The 18,295-nt window shown below is 44.4% G+C and overlaps 1 protein-coding gene across 1 annotated transcript; it reads left to right on the top strand.

Annotated features, from left to right (window-relative positions):
- Positions 1-3,059: 3,059 nt before the first annotated feature.
- LOC123132185 (cycloartenol synthase) lies at positions 3,060-15,289 on the top strand. Its single transcript, XM_044551956.1, has 18 exons — positions 3,060-3,556; positions 4,697-4,882; positions 4,968-5,057; positions 5,130-5,324; positions 5,426-5,510; positions 5,597-5,763; positions 6,871-7,059; positions 7,858-7,971; positions 8,301-8,423; positions 8,601-8,723; positions 8,958-9,056; positions 10,618-10,674; positions 10,951-10,997; positions 11,090-11,233; positions 11,316-11,493; positions 11,856-11,936; positions 12,022-12,105; positions 14,861-15,289. Exons 1-18 carry the CDS (start codon positions 3,356-3,358, stop codon positions 14,978-14,980), a joined length of 2,283 nt encoding a protein of 760 aa, XP_044407891.1. The 5' UTR covers positions 3,060-3,355; the 3' UTR covers positions 14,981-15,289.
- Positions 15,290-18,295: the final 3,006 nt, after the last annotated feature.

Here is an 18,295-nt window from a genome sequence, read left to right as displayed (position 1 = left end):
GGAATTGTATACGAGATTGATTGAATCCTTGACATCGTGGTTCATCCGATGAGATCATCGTGGAGCATGTGGGAGCCAACATGGGTATCCAAATCCCGCTGTTGGTTATTGACCGAAGAGTTGTCTCGGCCATGTCTGCATGACTCCCGAGCCCGTAGGGTCTACACACTTAAGGTTCGATGACGCTAGGGTTATAGGGAAAGTATGTACGCGGTTACCGAATGTTGTTCGGAGTCCCGGATGAGATCCTGGATGTCACGAGGAGTTCCGGAATGGTCCGGAGGTAAAGATTGATATATAGGAAGTATCGTTTTGGCCACCGGAAGTGTTCCGGGCACCGGAGGGGTCCGGGGGTCCACCAGGTGGGGCCACCAGCCCCGGAGGCCTACATGGGCCAATAGTGGGAAGGGACCAGCCCCTAGGTGGGTTGGGGCGCCTCCCACCAAGGCCCAAGGCGCCTCCAAGAGGGGAAGGGGGCAAACCCTAGGGCAGATGGGCCCTAAGGCCCACCCTAGGTGCGCATCCCCCTCTCCCCCTTGTGGCCGCCACCCTAGATGGGATCTAGGGTTGCCGCACCCCTTGGGGTGGGAACCCTAGGTGGGGGCGCAGCCCTCCCTCCCCCCTATATATAGTGGAGGCAAAGGGGCAGCCCAACACACGATTCAATCCCCCTGTTGGCGCAACCCTACCCCTCTCCCTCCTCGTCTCTCGTAGTGCTTGGCGAAGCCCTGCTGGAGTCCCGCGCTCCTCCACCACCACCACGCCGTCGTGCTGCTGCTGGATGGAGTCTTCCCCAACCTCTCCTTCTCCCCTTGCTGGATCAAGGCGTAGGAGACGTCACCGGGCTGTACGTGTGTTGAACGCGGAGGCGTCGTTGTTCGGCGCTTAGATCGGAATCAACCGCGATCTGAATCGCTGCGAGTACGACTCCTTCATCCGCGTTCTTGCAACGCTTCCGCTTAGCGATCTACAAGGGTATGTAGATGCACTCCCCTTCTCCTCGTTGCTAGATTACTCCATAGATTGATCTTGGTGATGCGTAGAAAATTTTAAATTTCTGCTACGATCCCCAACACTGGCAAGGTTGACAGGATTATCAAGTGAACCATGGTTAGTCTGCGGTGACTTTAACGAGTGCTTGTGGCAACACGAGCATATCTCAAATACTACTCTTGGTTCGCCACAAATGGAGGCATTTCGGGACTGTCTTCAGGTGTGTGAACTGACTGATTTGGGGTTCTTTGGAATGCCATACACTTACAATAACAATCAGCATGCTGAAAGAAATGTGCAAGTACGACTTGACAGAGCTTGTGCAGATGATCAATGGCGGGCCCTACGGGGAACCTGATGGACACCGTGTTCTCTGGGAATGCATCAGCTGTGTGGCATGGCATTGAACATGGATTGGAGCTAGTGAAGAAGGGCATGATTTGGCGTGTAGGCAATGGAACAACGATCAGAACTTGGAGGGATCCGTGGGTTCCGAGTGGTCCTTCCCTTAGGCCTATCACACCGAAAGGAAGGTGCGGACTAAATAGAGTGGCCGATTTTTTAAGCCCTAGTGGTGTATGGAACGTGGAATTACTAAACCGCTTCTTCTGGCCAGCGGATGTACAGGTGATTAGTAGCATTCGGACAAGCCCTAGCCAGGGTTCAGATTTCTTGGCTTGGTTCCCAGGAAGGTTCGGCCTTTTTTCAGTGAAGAGTGCATACCAACTGGCCATGCAAGATCATGTACATGCACATGTACCTGGTGCATGCATCTCAAGACCCGATGACGAGCGCTCGAGTTGGAATCTTATTTGGCGGGCGAAGGTTCCCCCGAAAATGCGTTCTTTTGCCTGGAAGGTAGTGGTGGGCGCACTGCCGACTGGGGCATGTAAAAAGAGACGTCACATCGCTGTTTCTGAGGATTGTCGGCTCTGCGGAGCTACCTGTGATGATTCCTTTCACGCACTCATTACCTGCCCACGATCAATGGAGGTGTGGAACGTGCTACGGCAGATCTGGCCGCTTCCACCAAATGAAAAGTTGCAGCATTGTGGAGAGGAATGGTTGTTCAATATCCTGATGAATGAGAATGAGGAAGTAAGAGCAATGGTCATCATGCTTCCGTGGAGGATTTGGAACCTGAGGAATGACTTGCTACATCATAAGGGGAACCCCCCTCTACAGATTACACAGACCTTCTTATGCAGTTACTTGACATCATATAACCAAGCACATAATTTTGGCATTGAGGACATTCTGAAGGGGAAGATGCCGGTGGTGGATCTCCCTATTAGTCCTACCCGTGTGGGAAAGGTTAGTTTACCTTGGCCGAAACCCCCTACAGGATGGGTGGCCCTTTCAACTGATGGCTCCTACTTTGAGGACACAGGACGGGCCGGAACGGGTATGGTTCTGCGGGACTCGATCGGCAATGTAATTTTCTCCGCTTACAGATTCCTATTCTATTGCAAGAATGCTCTTGAAGCCGAGGTGAGTGCAATGCTGGAAGGTATCTCTTTTAGCCTTCAAAGATCAGAGCTACCAATCATCATTCAATCTGACTGCTTTGTTCTGGTGGCGGCTTTAACGGATGACTCATTGAACAAATCTGCTCATGGACATCTAATCTTGGAAATGAAGAGGCTCCTGGAACAGCATGAGTTTATTCCACAGAAATTAGATCGGCATCAAAATAGTGTTGCTCACTGTCTTGCTAATATTGGTCGTTCTGGAGGTTGCACCGCCTGTTGGTTGCATCGTGTTCCAGACAGCGTGTCTAGTTTTGTATTAGCAGACTGTAACACTATTTTAGTGGAATAAACTAATTATTCACCCAAAAAAAAAAGTAAGCAGAGGGGATACAGGGATGCGCAAGGATGGGCAGTGATGCGTTCCCGCATAGAAAAAAAGGAGAGAGATGGACTAGTGGTGCTGGTTGGACGATGAGCTGGACGTCGTCGACGGGGAACAGATCGGACGGCATCACGGTACTATCCAGGACGCTGACACGTATCACGCTCCGCCACCTGCCCACAAAACCCCAACCCCCCCGCCGAGCGGGTCAGAGGAGGCTGCAGGCGCCGAGCCAAAAAGCCACTGCCGAGAGAGAGAGAGAGATAGAGTAGAGGGGGCGAGAGACGTCCCACGCCACGCCGCTCCCGTCCAAACCCCACTCCCGCCCCGCGCCGCGCGATCCGAAGCCCCATTATCTAATTCCTCGCCGGATCGGGCCGGCAGATCTCGCCATTGCCCATTTGCCCCGCTCCGCCCTCGTCCTCTGCTCCTCCCGCTGCCAGTGCCGGCGGCGGTTGTGCGGTACTGTTCGGTTCGTCGCCGGGGAGGCTCGCCAGGGGCCGGAGGGATGTGGCGGCTGAAGATCGCGGAGGGCGGGGCCGACCCGTGGCTGCGCACCAAGAACGCGCACGTCGGCCGCCAGGTCTGGGAGTTCGACGCCGCCGCCGACGACCCCGACGCCCTCGCCGCCGTCGACGCCGCGCGCCGGGAGTTCGCCGCCCGCCGCCACCAGCTCAAGCACAGCGCCGACCTCCCCATGCGCATCCAGGTGACCCGACGAACCGAATGCCCCCTCCCGCCCCTCCCCCTCCCCCTCGGTCGCCGCTGCCCTGCATGCCACGGTTTCGAATTCCGGGTGGCTCCGTGACGGCGAAGCCCCACACCTTTTTTTTCTACCGTAACTACATTTTTTAACCTGGATGAGGCCGTCAGGCCGCCCGAAATTTCCGGCGACTAGTCGTCGCGTACTGCTCAATCAAGGCAGCAGCGAGCCGCCTCACCCTTCAAAACGAGTTTAATGCGCAGCGAGAGTACAGTATAATAGTATAATGCTCCAACCTTTCTAAGGAAAGGAAGATTGCAGCATCAGACTGTCAAGTCTCTCCCACACCACTTGGCAAAGAGTTTTAATGCGCAGCGAGTATGCTGAGATCCGATCTTGCATACGTATATACTACCATGAATATCTGAGACGCAAGCGCCACGCTCTGGATGGGCACGGGCACGGCCCCTCCTTTCCCGTTGCCAACTGCTCCCACTTCAGCCTTTAATGCCCGCCAGAAGCGCATACAGTGCACGCGATCGGCAAGTGTGCTGGCTGACGGTGGGCACTTGGTTCTCTGAACGGGACGCATGACGCCTGCAGTTCTTTCTTTCCGTTAATATAAAGTTATAAACCATGGAATTTCGAGGCGTATTACAGCTGTGTTTTTATCAAGCAACCCCAAAGAGCAAGCGAGGAGAGTTTATCCTGTAGCAGACTCGATTTAAGCAATGCAGTGCAACAGCTGAACGGTAGCTATCGCCATTTATAACAGCATTTGGGGTCAGAAGGTCTACGATGTTAAAGGAAGGACACGGTATCACTGTTATCTCCACTAGAGTCATTTCCCTTACCTTCAGGTTAAAAGGTTTTAGCCCAATTACCTTACCACAGAGATGGTTAATACTTTTTGGTACTGGGTTAAGACCAGAAGCACAGTTTATAGAGCTCTAACAGTATTTAGCAACAGGGCAGACCAATTCTTGATGCTGGAATAGTGATATTTTCCTGAGTCTTTTCCTTTTTGTTCTACCACTTCAGTTCAACTTGCCTGTGGATTCTTTGTACTACTAAAACTAGGTTTTTCGCTTTGGAGTAGCGTTCTCCATAGCTTCTGAAGTGTTTGTGCTCTTGTATGTACTGCAGCTTGCAAAAGAAAATCCACTTAAGTTGGATCTTCCTGCTATCAAGCTGGGGGAGAATGAAGATGTCACAGAGGAAGCCGTGTCGACCACTTTGAAAAGGGCGCTCAGCACCTTTTCTACTCTCCAGGCACACGATGGACACTGGCCTGGGGATTATGGGGGTCCTATGTTCCTTATGCCTGGATTGGTACTTCCCCTGGGTTGACATTTTCATTTAAAAACTTGTTTATGTCATATGGAAACTTACTCACTGCATTTTATCTTCTATTCAGCTTATAATGCTACATGTTACTGGAGCAATGAACACTGTTTTATCACCAGAACATCAAAAGGAGATCCGTCGATATCTCTATAATCATCAGGCAAGGATCTATTTGCCAACTGTGCCATCTCACAGTGGATAAAGTAAATAATTTTTTGGCAATTGTCTGTAGAATGAAGATGGAGGTTGGGGATTACACATTGAGGGTCCAAGCACCATGTTTGGCTCAGCCTTGACCTATGTTTCTTTGAGATTGCTTGGTGAGGGACCAGATAGTGGAGATGGAGCTATGGAGAAAGGTCGAAACTGGATTTTAGACCATGGGGGAGCAACTTATATAACATCATGGGGAAAGTTTTGGCTCGCGGTATGGAATTAACACTTTTTACTCTGTATGAAGGCTGCTTCCATTTTGCACAATCTGACTATGGCCTAAGGAATTCCTCCTAATTCCCTGATTTATTTAAGGTACTTGGTGTATTTGATTGGTCTGGTAACAATCCACTGCCACCGGAAATATGGATGTTGCCGTATTGCCTGCCAGTCCACCCAGGTTCTTTTTTGCACTATGTCAGCATTAATTGCTTTGATCTTCCATGTTGGTTATGTCTTGCTGATATGCCTGACGCTATCGTGCAGGTCGAATGTGGTGTCACTGCCGAATGGTGTATCTACCCATGTGCTACGTTTATGGAAAGAGGTTTGTCGGCCGAATTACACCAATTATATTGGAACTAAGAAATGAACTATTCAAAGTCCCCTACAGCGAGGTTGATTGGGACAGTGCTCGCAATCTCTGTGCTAAGGTTTGCTTATCTCAATCTTTCTTAGTGATGTTGATGTGTGCGAGCTAAATTTCTTATGGGCCATGATGAGCCAGAGTTAATGGAAAAATCCTAAGTAGATCTACTTGTGCCAATGTGGTCCTCACTCTAGGAAAGAGCCTTTAAGATGACCCATAGCCAAGGTACAAAGTCTTTAAGAAACCTCATTGCCAAAGTACAAGGTCTTTAAGAACTCCCATTGCCAACATAATGAGTTGGCATAGCCATTTCGATTTCAATACCAGTGTGGGCCATGAATGTGAAATACAGTTTCAGAAATATTCGTTGTACCACTGAATAGTTTACTAGTCCTTGGTTCGGAGGCTTTGATATAAGCAGCCTACAAACTTGATGGGGATTGCCTTGTATTCCCAGATTTTCATGCTTGTAAGTTGCTATCGTACACTACCTGATGGGGATTGCCTTGTATTCCCAGATTTTCATGCTTGTAAGTTGCTATCGTACACTACCTGGTGCAGGAGAAAGACTGATTGCGGTGCATCTTCCATGTGAATGTGGTCAAAGCGTTTTGTTGTGCTAGTTATAACTCATGATTCAATAGGTGATAACATCTGAAAACACAATAGATTGGGATACCATAGCCGCATGAAGAGCATGGTTCCCTCTCTTTCGTGCTTGCTTCATAATTGCAGACTCAATTAACATAATTATCTTAATGTAGCTGGCTCTTTGTGGTATTTGAATATTCTTCAAGAATTCTGGTGCATTTACCGTTATTGCTTGTGTAAACATAGTAGCGAAATAATCCCTCTGTGTTACATAAGATAGTAAGTATTGTATAATAGTCCGGTTTTCCGTGATTTTTTTCCCATTCCTCTTTACAAATAGCCTATATGGATTCACAATCAATAACATCTTCACCATTGAGAGTATTCCCTTTTCCTTCAAAGAATAGATTATAGATTACTGGTCTTAGCGGAAGGGAAGTAATTATAGATTTATAGTTAATCTTTGAAATTTATAGAAGCCTAAGCTGCCCTATTTATCTTTCTTTATCTGCATGATGTCTATTTAGGATCTAATGATTAAGATTGTTCTTTGAAGGTTTTTTCTTGTGCTTTATTGTAGGAAGATCTGTACTACCCACATCCACTCATACAAGATATCTTATGGGCCACTCTCCATAAATTTGTCGAACCTGTTATGATGCACTGGCCTGGGAACAAACTGAGAGAGAAATCTTTGAACCATGTCATGCAGCATGTTCATTATGAAGATGAGAACACTCGATACATTTGCATTGGTCCTGTGAACAAGGTAATTTGAAGAATATGCTTGCCTGCTGATCCGCCTTTTGTCTTTTTCTTGCTTCAAGCATCAGGATGATCCTTTCGTCTTGTAAGATGGAAACATAATAACTGCAGTGCTTTATTTCATGCATGCCTCTTTAAACTTTCTGGTTTTGCTGGCCTGATTGTCCAGCCACTGTACCGTAGCATTTCCTGTGCCCAAATCGCATGTGAGAACTAAAGATATTTCTCTCTACAGCCTTGTAATTGACCACAATTGCAGCAGCAAGTTCACCTATTGTTACTTCATGTAATACCATATGCCACGATTATATATTGCGGGTTTGCCCTTTGGTTTTAAAACATGTACACTTCTATGTCACAAGGGCTGAAGGACTTGTGGACAGTATCCTCTAATACCAAGCTAGTGTCCCCTAATGCAAACCATAGTGTTCAGTAATGCTAAACCATAATCCTCTGTAAAGCACACAAAAGTTACAAACAAGCATTATTTGAATAGTTTGTGAAGCTTTACAGGGGTTTATTTCATTTCTGCTCCAATTCATAATATTTTTAAATCGGAAATTGTTCTTAGTGCCTTAATATATATGACGATTTCTTTAGTTTGGGACATATGTTCATTTTGTTCACTTCTCCCTATCTTGCTGATTTAGTGGAGAAAGAATCCTCATATTCTATGATTTCTTGTTCAAAGCTTGTGAACTTACATAGCAGGAGTTTAAACCTTAATAATGTCTAGATAAGTTTAATATATTCTAAAAAAATTCATACTGTTCAACTGATTATTGAATAAATTTATGTGCAGGTATTAAATATGCTTGCTTGCTGGATTGAAGATCCAAACTCAGAAGCATTCAAGCTACACATTCCAAGAATATATGATTACTTATGGGTTGCTGAAGATGGCATGAAGATGCAGGTAATGAGTTTTTATTTACTTCATTCATTTACTTTTCACCAAGGCAGCTGCTACGATAAGAGACAGCTACTCCCTCCGTCCGGAATTACTTGTCTCGGAAATAGATAAAAGTTATTGTATCTAGAACTAAAATATGTCTACATACATCCATTTCTTCGACAAGTATTTCCGGACGGAGGGAGTATTTGTCTATGTCTTACTGTCTTTACATGGAACTGGAAAGTTGATTTTTTGTACTCGGTTAGTAACCGGAATTCCTGCTTATACCAGTCCATCATTAGCTTTTCTTTCTCTTTGATCATAATCGATCCAATTTCTGTCCACTGTAGGGTTATAATGGCAGCCAGCTCTGGGATACAGCTTTTGCAGTTCAAGCTATTGCAGCCACTGACCTCATTGAAGAGTTTGCTCCCACTCTTAAGCTGGCACATGATTACATTAAGAACTCTCAGGTACATGTCACATGGCTATTTGTTTACCAGTCAACACTTGAAGTGCATTACTTAACAAAAAAGAAACGTTTAAGTACATTTCAGTACATAGTACAAAAAAGTAACGTTTAAGTACATTTCAGTACTTAATACTTACATTTCAGTACTTAGTACTTACCTGTTGCTATTATATGGAAGGTTGTTGATGACTGCCCTGGAGATCTGAGTTACTGGTACCGTCACATATCTAAAGGTGCATGGCCCTTTTCTACAGCTGATCATGGTTGGCCTATATCAGATTGCACTGCAGAAGGACTAAAGGTGAGTTAGGCCGTCAGTGTTACCAACAAGGAGCTACCTTCGAAGTTAAAACTTTGTCCTGTTTGAAATCTAGGAATTTTTATTCTTGCAACATACGGAATAAGAATCATTCTGACTCTCATATGTATAAGATTTGGTTTTTAGCTGCTGGTATGTTGTGTCAACTGCCAAGTTCTCGTATGCATAACCATTTGTTTTAAATAGTTTAATTGTTGAATTTTCTTTTACCTTCAGGCCTCATTATTGCTATCAAAGATTTCTCCAGAAATTGTGGGCGAACCAGTGGAAGTTAACAGACTATATGATGCTGTCAATTGTTTGATGTCTTGGATGGTAAATGCATTCAAACTTTTAGATTGTGTTAGTTGTAACTATTGTATCAGTTTGCTAGAAGAGGGTCGATATATCTCTCTCATGTCATGTGACCACTCAGTCTAGGAGTTGTGAATTGTTACTTTTTTATATATCTATATCTATGCAAATATGAAAAGTATGAGTTAGAGTTTGATCCAAACAATCTTTAGCCATTCTTAATATTTATGATCTTCATCTCACAGATCCAAGGGTTGAGAATTTTACTTGGAACCTTACCCCTTATTCTCTCCTCTAATAATGGTCTATTTGATCGATAGTTCATAAATAATAATGGATTGTCTATTTTAGTTGTACGTTTGTAGCTTACCGTTTAGTGTATGGTTAGTGCTTAGCCTTTCTTCCTTTGAGTAATGTACATGGTGAAAAGTAATTTCAATACTGTACACTTACATTATAAATTTGGGTTTCTACATATATGGATATATTTTATTCTATGCAATATATATGGCAAGAAATTCCCTGCAGCAGACTAAGGCATAGCCTAGTGGTGGGGAGGGGTTGATGCCTTCCCACACACCCAGGTTCAAGGCATGGTACTTGCAATTTGGGTTTGTTGCACCAATTATACTGTAGGGGGTTCCCTTACAGTCTTTCTATAAAAAAAGGGCAGCCCCAGTGCATGTAGCTCCCACTTGCGCAGGGTCTGGGGAAGGGTCCGACCACTTTGGGTCTATTGTACGCAGCCTTTCCCTACATTTCTGTAAGAGGCTGTTTCCAGGACTTGAACCCGTGACCTCATGGTCACAAGGCAGCAGCTTTACCACTGCGCCAAGGCTTCTATCAAAAAAAAAAAGAAATTCCCTGCAGAATTATTATGCAAGGGTAAGGCTGTCTAGAGATTCCCTTCCCCACTTCCCACCTTTTGTGGGAGCTTTCAGCACTGGGTACGCCCTATTTTTGTAATACTATATATGGCGAGAAATGTGCATTGCATGTGGATGGTTGCTAGTATATACTATAAAGCATCAGATAGGTTTTGTCATATAGGATAATTCTATCTGCAAGTGCTTTTTTTCTATCAGTACATTACTGTGAAATGGTAAACTTTTGATATTTTACAAAGCTGCAGTTTGGTTATATCGCACAAGGTATTTTATCTGCAAGTGCTTTCGGCCTTCAGGATAAGTACGGCTAAGCTGTTGATTAATATCGAGTAGTATTTCTATCTTCTGCTAAATTGCACAGATCATAAGGCAACACTGTATTAGTGAAGTGGTGTTATTTACTGAACACCAGGGCTCTCCCTTGCTGTATTCACTTCAAAACCAAAGTGGAGCAGTGGATTAATGGATACTGTGTAGTTGCAAATCGGACTTTGCTTTGAAAATCTTGGTTGCCCTGGTTGCTCCACCAGATTATTGCCCCAGGGATAACATATACAAAACTGTTGAAGAAACCTGTATTTCAAAGTCTCCAAAGTTTTGTTCCCAGCAGTTCTCTTCTATGTATTTTTTTGCATTATATGTAAAGCATTATTTTGAGACGTGCCATTTTAACAAATTTGTTTTAATCTTTACAGAATGAAAATGGCGGCTTCGCAACATATGAACTCCAAAGGTCTTATGCCTGGCTTGAGGTATGTACCTGCCTCATTTGTTTGTTATTGTGCTACCATTACAACTAGGAGGTTGCTCTTAAGTTGTGTGCTTCATGAAGTAATTGCCTAATTTGAATCATTAAATATCAAGTCAAAGAGGACATGTACATCCATTAAACAATTCATATTGAATTAATACAGGTTTACTGGACCGATGTTTCCTTCGTTTGAAAACTACAACCAATCATTAGTCATATAATCTTTCTTATTGATTTACGAAAATTCTTCCATCTGATTGTTTGTTAAACTGTTCAGCTTATCAACCCTGCCGAGACCTTCGGAGATATTGTGATTGATTACCCGTAAGATGCAATAATATTTCAATTGTCAATTTTTATGCCGCTTGCCATAGAGAGACAAACTGAAAAAAATGTAAATACTCAATTGGTGTCAGGTATGTGGAATGTACATCAGCCGCAATTCAGGCCCTGACATCATTTAAAAAGCTCTATCCTGGGCACCGCAGGAAAGATGTAGATAACTGTATCAACAAAGCTGCTAATTACATTGAGAACATCCAAAGAAGTGATGGGTCATGGTAAATTTTCAGACTCCATGTAGAAGAATACAAGTAATACATGCATATAACACTGCGTTGTTCTATATCTGTTTTCCTACAGGTATGGCTCTTGGGCTGTGTGCTTCACCTATGGCACATGGTTCGGCGTGAAGGGCCTAGTAGCTGCAGGTCGAACATATAAGACCAGTCCTGCAATCAGAAAGGCATGTGACTTTCTGTTGTCAAAAGAGCTTCCTTTCGGTGGCTGGGGAGAAAGCTATCTGTCATCTCAGGATCAGGTAGATACATTTCTACCTAGTTTTGAATATACTTGCAATCTTGTTTACTGGAATACCGGATTGCATCTCTATATTCCAATCTTCATCGTCAGTGTGCTGTGATAAATATTGTATGCCAGTCTATTAGAATTAATGTTAATATTGTTACATCTGAGTCAAAGTAATGGACGTCAACTTGATATAAAACTCTCCTTTTCATCTAAAGAGTCATTTGCTCTTTTTCCTGCTTTCACCGTTCACAACTGCATGCCCTGTAAAGCATGGTATTCTTGCATCTTGATCTTTAGATGCACATCGTCTTCCTGGGGACCATAAGAAATTTTTACTAACCAATAATCATGTTTTGACTTCCATTCAATTAGGTTTACACCAATCTTGAAGGGAAGCATACTCATGCTGTCAACACTGGCTGGGCCATGCTGACTCTAATTGATGCAGGACAGGTGTGTTTACAGTTACCTGTGGATTGTGGTAGTACCATATGATGTCTTCATTCACGACGGTTCTTAAAATCTCGTTTGGGTACAGGCTGAGAGAGATCCAACGCCTCTGCATCGAGCAGCGAAGGTTTTGGTAAACTTACAATCAGAGGATGGGGAATTTCCTCAGCAAGTAAGTCATAAATGCTTTACCACCATCTCATGGTTTCTCAAACAAATTTTCTCTAGATCCAAAGGAAAACATTTTAGTAATAAACACAGCTGTGCATGTGAAGGCAGTTCAAACCAGTGCAGCGAAACGTAACTACTATTTGACCAGAGAAAGCCTTTTCTTTTGCAAATCAAGAGCTTTATTACTCAGTTAGGAGGATTACACGGTAGCTGAATACAACCAACTAAGAAAGAGGGCATATAATTAATCCACAAACATTTCCTCTCTTCTGTGGCTTGCTTTGCACACCGGTGGGCTGCTTCATTGGCTTCCCTTTGCACAAACACCAGACCTTAGCTCATAAACCCTCCCAAAAGCTCTTTGATTTCATGGCAAACAGCTGCATCCGCTGCTCTCTCTGAAAATCCAGAGTTGTACATCTTAACCATCTCTTTAGCATCAATTTCAACACATATCCTAGAGTAGCCCATTCTTTGGCTAGTTGAATCTGGTCCTGGATAGTGTATAGCTCCATAGTTTGAGCACCTGATGCAAATCGATACCAGAAGGCTTGCGCTCGAATTAGGTTGCCCTCTGAATCTTGGACCACCATCCCTGTGCTTCCACAGCCTGCCTGCTCAAGAAATGCCACAGCCAGCAAGCTTCCTCCCTGTTACCGCAGGGCAAGTAACTTCACCTGCTGTTGTAAATCAACGGCATTACCAAGTGCCCACCGAACAGAAGCTTGAACTGATCGGCCCTTCTCGCCGTGAGTACGAGCATTCCTTTCAGACCAAACCTCCCAGCAGCCACACAATACAATGCATACAAATTGGTCTGATCCCAGTTTTCTTCAGGCACGATGTAGCACTGGGATTTTTATATGCATCATGGTCTTCATCTCCTTCCAGAAGAGTCTCGCCCAAGTGCATTCGAACAGAGCATGGGTTATAGTTTCCTCCTTGCAACATAGGTCGCAGAATGGGATTTTTTCTATGTGTCTGGTGAGCAGAACAGATTAACATGGCACAAATCCTCTTATAACTCTCCACCAAAAATTCCTGACTCTTGGTGGTACCGGCAGTTTCCATAGTTTGTTCCAGAAGACATTTCCTGTCGTGCCTGAAGAAGACGGTTCATAGGAATGTGTCATACTTGTGCTCAGAATTTTATACACCGACCGAACAGAAAAATTAGCATTCCTCACCAACACCCAGGCCCAACAATCTTCACCCTAGTTACCTATTGGTGTTTTAGCAATAGCCTGAACATAAGGTGCTGCAAAGTTTGCTTCCAAGACATTAAGATCCAAACTATTATTCTCAAGATCAATAAGCTCCTCCACCTTAGTGACTGTATCCCCTGGTAACTGAATAATTGGACGATAGCCATAGAGGGTATCCAAGGGTCCTCCCATATGTTAACACTAGCACCATCCCCCACACGTTTAATCAGCCCTAGTTTCAGGGATTCTCAAGATCAAGGGTCCTCCAAGTATGAGAGGAGTTCCTCTTTTTTGTTGCTGCCAAGAAATCTGAATCATGATAATATCGGCCTTTGAGCACCTTTGCACAAAGCGAGTCAGGGTCAGTCTAGCCTCCACCCTTGTTTAGCCAACATGGCTTGATTAACTAGACCAAAATCTCTAAGGATGTGTTTGGTTTGAGGGATAGACTAGGGTGGTTGTGGGTATCCCCAACCAGCTGGTTAGGGATAGCCCTTGTTTTTGTTTGGTTGGGTGGTTGAGGATAGCCATTGAAGTGTTTGGTTCAAGGGATGAATAATAAGGGTTGTGATGATATTTTTGCTTGACGTGATGAGATTAGCCCATAATCTGCATTTTTGATTGAGCACCAACGCACGGCCACCATACATCAAGCACGCCTCGGTGCATACAGCAGCAGAAAATACAGTAGCAGCAAAACTACAAAAGCGCAAAACACACGATGGCAAACTGAAGATAGAAATACTGATTCATCGTCTCATGCATCCACCAGCGGACAGCCCCATGCCCGCAGCCGCCGGCCCACCGTCAATCACCGGCCGCGCGTCTCCTCAGGCCCCAGCTCCTCGAGATCTAGCCGCGCCGCCGCCTGGCTCGTCGAGATCCAGCCGCCGGCCATCTCGAGATCCAACCGTGCCGCCGTCGCAAACCCCGTCCTGCATCTCCCGTGTGCACCCTCCGCAACAGCCGGCCTCTCTGCTAGATGCGACGCCGCTGCGCCGCCATTGCCACCATGCACGAGTGAGAGAGACGAGCCCGGTAATGGGTGTTCGGGAGGGGGTGAGGACGAGTCAATAGCAAAAAAAAAACGTTTCGCGAGTGCGCGCGGGGGTGGTTGCCGCGACCCGCCGCTTTTTCGCGGGTGTCCCCAGCCCCGTTTTTCGGGAATATTCGAAGCATCTGGCTGCCTTTATCCCTCTTTGCCTCAGATCCAAACGAGTGGCAACCACTGTAAAAAGGGGCTATCCCTGTCCGTGGGAGGATAGCCTTGCAACCAAACGCATCCTAAAGCCCAATTCCCCCCTCACATTTTGGGATACCTATGTCCTGCCACTTTTTCCAATGCATTTCCTTTTTCTTTTCATCACATCCCCACCAGAATCTTGCAACAATACTTGTGACCTTTTTGCATGTCTTTTTGGACAGTCTAAAACATGTCGTTGAATAGATAGGAATTGCTTGTCTTTTTGCATGATATTTGATACAGTACTAGGGAAGCTCAAGTTTTATATACTTATATCATCTAAATTTGTTTTTTGCCGCATTTAACAGGAGATCATGGGAGTCTTCAACAAGAACTGTATGATCAGTTACTCCCAGTACAGGAACATCTTCCCCATTTGGGCGCTAGGCGAGTACCGGTGCCGAGTGCTGGGCGCGGGCAAGAAGTAGTACCATCTTCCGTCTCTTTGGCTGGGTTACGTGGTGGAACAGTGTGTTTCTGTAATAATGTAGCTAGGTGCAGGTGGAGATCTGGTAGCCGTATAGATTTTTTTTTACCATTTGATGAGTAGAGGAATAAAATGGATTGTACATCTGAATATGGGGATACGCTACCGCATGTTGGAGAGGTGTATATATCTCGCTTGTAGGACCTGTTTGGTTGGATACCTGAACACCGTGCCTGGAGAAATGGACTGCCTGGATTGAGCCCGAGAAGATTGAAAATATTGCCTGGCGAGGCTACGTGTGTTTGGTTGATGTCCTCGGACTGATGATGTGCGTCCGCTGTGCGTCAGAGTACTTAAATCATTTAGGGGTGTTTTGATGCCTGGGTCACATTTGGCTGCATCGCATCTAGCATGCTGGCTGAGTGTGGCCTGGCTGGGCTAATGCAATGGTAGACTGAGATATGTGTTTGGTTGCTTTTGTGTTGTGGGACTGGCCAGATAGAATATGTGTTTGGTAGGTTGTATGAGACGTCACGTTCTGAGTGAGATGTTCACAAGGATGTTTACAGGGGATCTCTGTCTGGAGATCGCCACAGTAGAACGAACTATGGACACAACGGATTTGTCAGGCTGCTGCTGTAGGAATAAGGAATAGGAAGCATGGGCAGGCTAAGTACCTTGTGGGTGCGAAAGTCCCTTTCTACTCCCAAATTCATATCATATGAGCTTGGGATGAACAGTAAATCTGAAAAATGATTTTTTTTCCAGAAAGTTCTGAACTTTTTTGGGTGCAAACTCTGACAAATGTTCTCCGTGCTTGAAAATTTTCATCTTGAAACAACATTTGTGGAAGTCATGGCAAAAGAAACAAAATCAGCACTCCAAAATTGCTTTTGAATATATCATTTTTGGAGCATCGGTTTTTTTTTTTACCACAACTTGAAATGCCATTTTATGATAATTTTTTGCAAGCACACAAAATATTTTTGAAAATTTGTACCCAATAAATTTCCGATTATACTGTTCATTAGATAGCATTTGAGCCCGGGAGTACATACTACGCGTCCCTGCCGGTGCCCCTATTCAGCGACCTGCACGTTGGATACTCAGCGAATGCGCGCTCCCCTACCTCCTACTCAGTGCTCGATCTGGGCCAGCCCATGTGCGCACGCGCCCCTGTACTTTTATCTCAAATTTTAAAAAAGATCGGGATTTTCAAAAAAGTTATTACTTTTAAAAATTGTTCATGAATTCAAAAAATGTTTGGAATTCCATAAAATATTCATAAATCCGAAAATTGTCCATGATTTTTTTAAAAAGTTCACAAATTTCAAAATTGTTCCCAAACAAATATATAAAATTTACTGATTCAAAAAATATCCGCTGATTCAAAAATTTTTTTAATGGATTCAAAAAATGTTTGTGAAAACAAAAAACCAATATTTTTGAATTTCAAATATTGTTCTAAAATTTCCAAAAATGTTCAGGGATTCAAAAAATAGCGAATTGTAAAAAATATTCATGATTCCATAAATTGTTCATGATTTTGTAAAAAATGTCCAGGAATTCGATAAATGTTCATAATTTCAAAAAGAGTTTCCGATTTCAAAAAGTGTTCATGTTTTCAAAAAATTCTCACAATTTGTTTTATATAAACATTACCTAAGTTTAACCTTTGTTTTTGCAGAAGACCTAAGTTTAACTCAAGACAGAGGTAATATTCAGAGTAAATAAAAACGAATGAAGTACACGATTAAATATTGTCCTTGACAAATCTAGTAGTAGTGTTTTTTTCGGGTCAAATCTAGTAGCGTTAGTAGAACCTTAATTTGCTCTCCGTTCATTGAGAGTGCAACTTTTACATGGCAGACAGCATGGCGCAGCGGTTTGTTTTTCATGTAATTAATTGTGAAGTATATCTCCATAAAGCAAGTATGATAGGGTGATATAGACTGCCTATAAGACACGTCAAATTCGATTTTTGTACGATGGTACAAATGAAACGGGAGAATGTTGCATCAATTTCCAATCAACACTGCATATGTTGAGTTGTAATGACTAATTATTGTACAAATGGATTATTAAGTTGGCTACGTCTTATGATTGACACGGCAATTTCATATAGTCGGCTGCGCAATTAATTATCAACTTGCAGTACAAAACCTGGCGAATATTCCGACTGTCCAATCAATTAAATTGCCCTCAAACTTTTCTCCTTGCATGCATGCACATGCACCCACTCATTAATTTATGAGTACTGCGTGTCGCTTCTTTCAGTGCCATTATCGACCCGTTGCGTCGCAAGTTGATCAACTTGATTTCGCGCCCTCACTCACACGCCGCTCAAAGACAAACGCAACGCATCCCTGGGACACAGGACGACCAATTCATTAGTTGACACCGTCGCTGATCAAATTCATGACATGCAGAAATCTGTGGAGTGTACTACGCAACGGGAAACTTTTGTCACGAGGAACGTCTTTTTCTACATTAAAACCCTCCCCTCTTTAATGAATAAATAGTAAGGGCATCTCCAACACCCTTACCCTTAAACCGCCCGTATAAATCCAGACTACGTAGTCCAGTGTTTTGTCATTCAACACAGGTTTGTATCGGTCTGTCGATCGGTCCTGACGCATATTTTATCCAAAAATAGAAGCATTTAGGGGTGGGGGGTTGCGGTAGTCCGGACAGGAGCCGCGTAGGATTCCGACACCCCCGGCTCACTAAATCTCCCCTCCCGGTCCTTCTGTCTTTCAATCCGTCCTTCTCCCCCGTGCTTTGCATCCGCACCCTCCTTCTTCGCCGCTGCCGCTGTACCTCTTCGTCCGCCACACAGACATTGCTGGACCTCCACAACCAGCACCGGCGCACCCGCTCGCCTTTTACGATAGTGCCGTCCACCCTGGACTCGTCCGTAGCCAGGTACACTCCGCCCCTGCCAACGACGTCCATGGCGGACCCCATGCCCGGTAGGTGTTCGCTCAAATGCAGTTGAGTTTTTTTTTTCAAATGCCATGTTGTTTTCTAGAGTATGAAGGATGGCGGGGTACTCGATCATAAAGGATGAGTTGTTGTGCGATGCGTGGTTGGCTGTATTAGTGGACTGCGTAGGCAAGAGCAGAAGGGGGCTATTCTGGGAGTGCGTGCATGATTCATTTCGTGCACAAAAGCACACTGCACCCTATGAGATGCACATCATCCAACAACGCAACGTGAAGTCGTTATCGTATCGATGGTATGCCATCCAGACACCATCACCAAGTTTGTGATGCAGTTGTTTGGCTGAAGGCAAGGTGGCCATTGCGCGCGGCAG

This window comes from Triticum aestivum, chromosome 6A (assembly GCF_018294505.1).
Source record: "Triticum aestivum cultivar Chinese Spring chromosome 6A, IWGSC CS RefSeq v2.1, whole genome shotgun sequence".
NCBI lineage: Eukaryota > Viridiplantae > Streptophyta > Magnoliopsida > Poales > Poaceae > Triticum > Triticum aestivum.
This window is presented reverse-complemented; position numbering and strand designations above follow the sequence as displayed.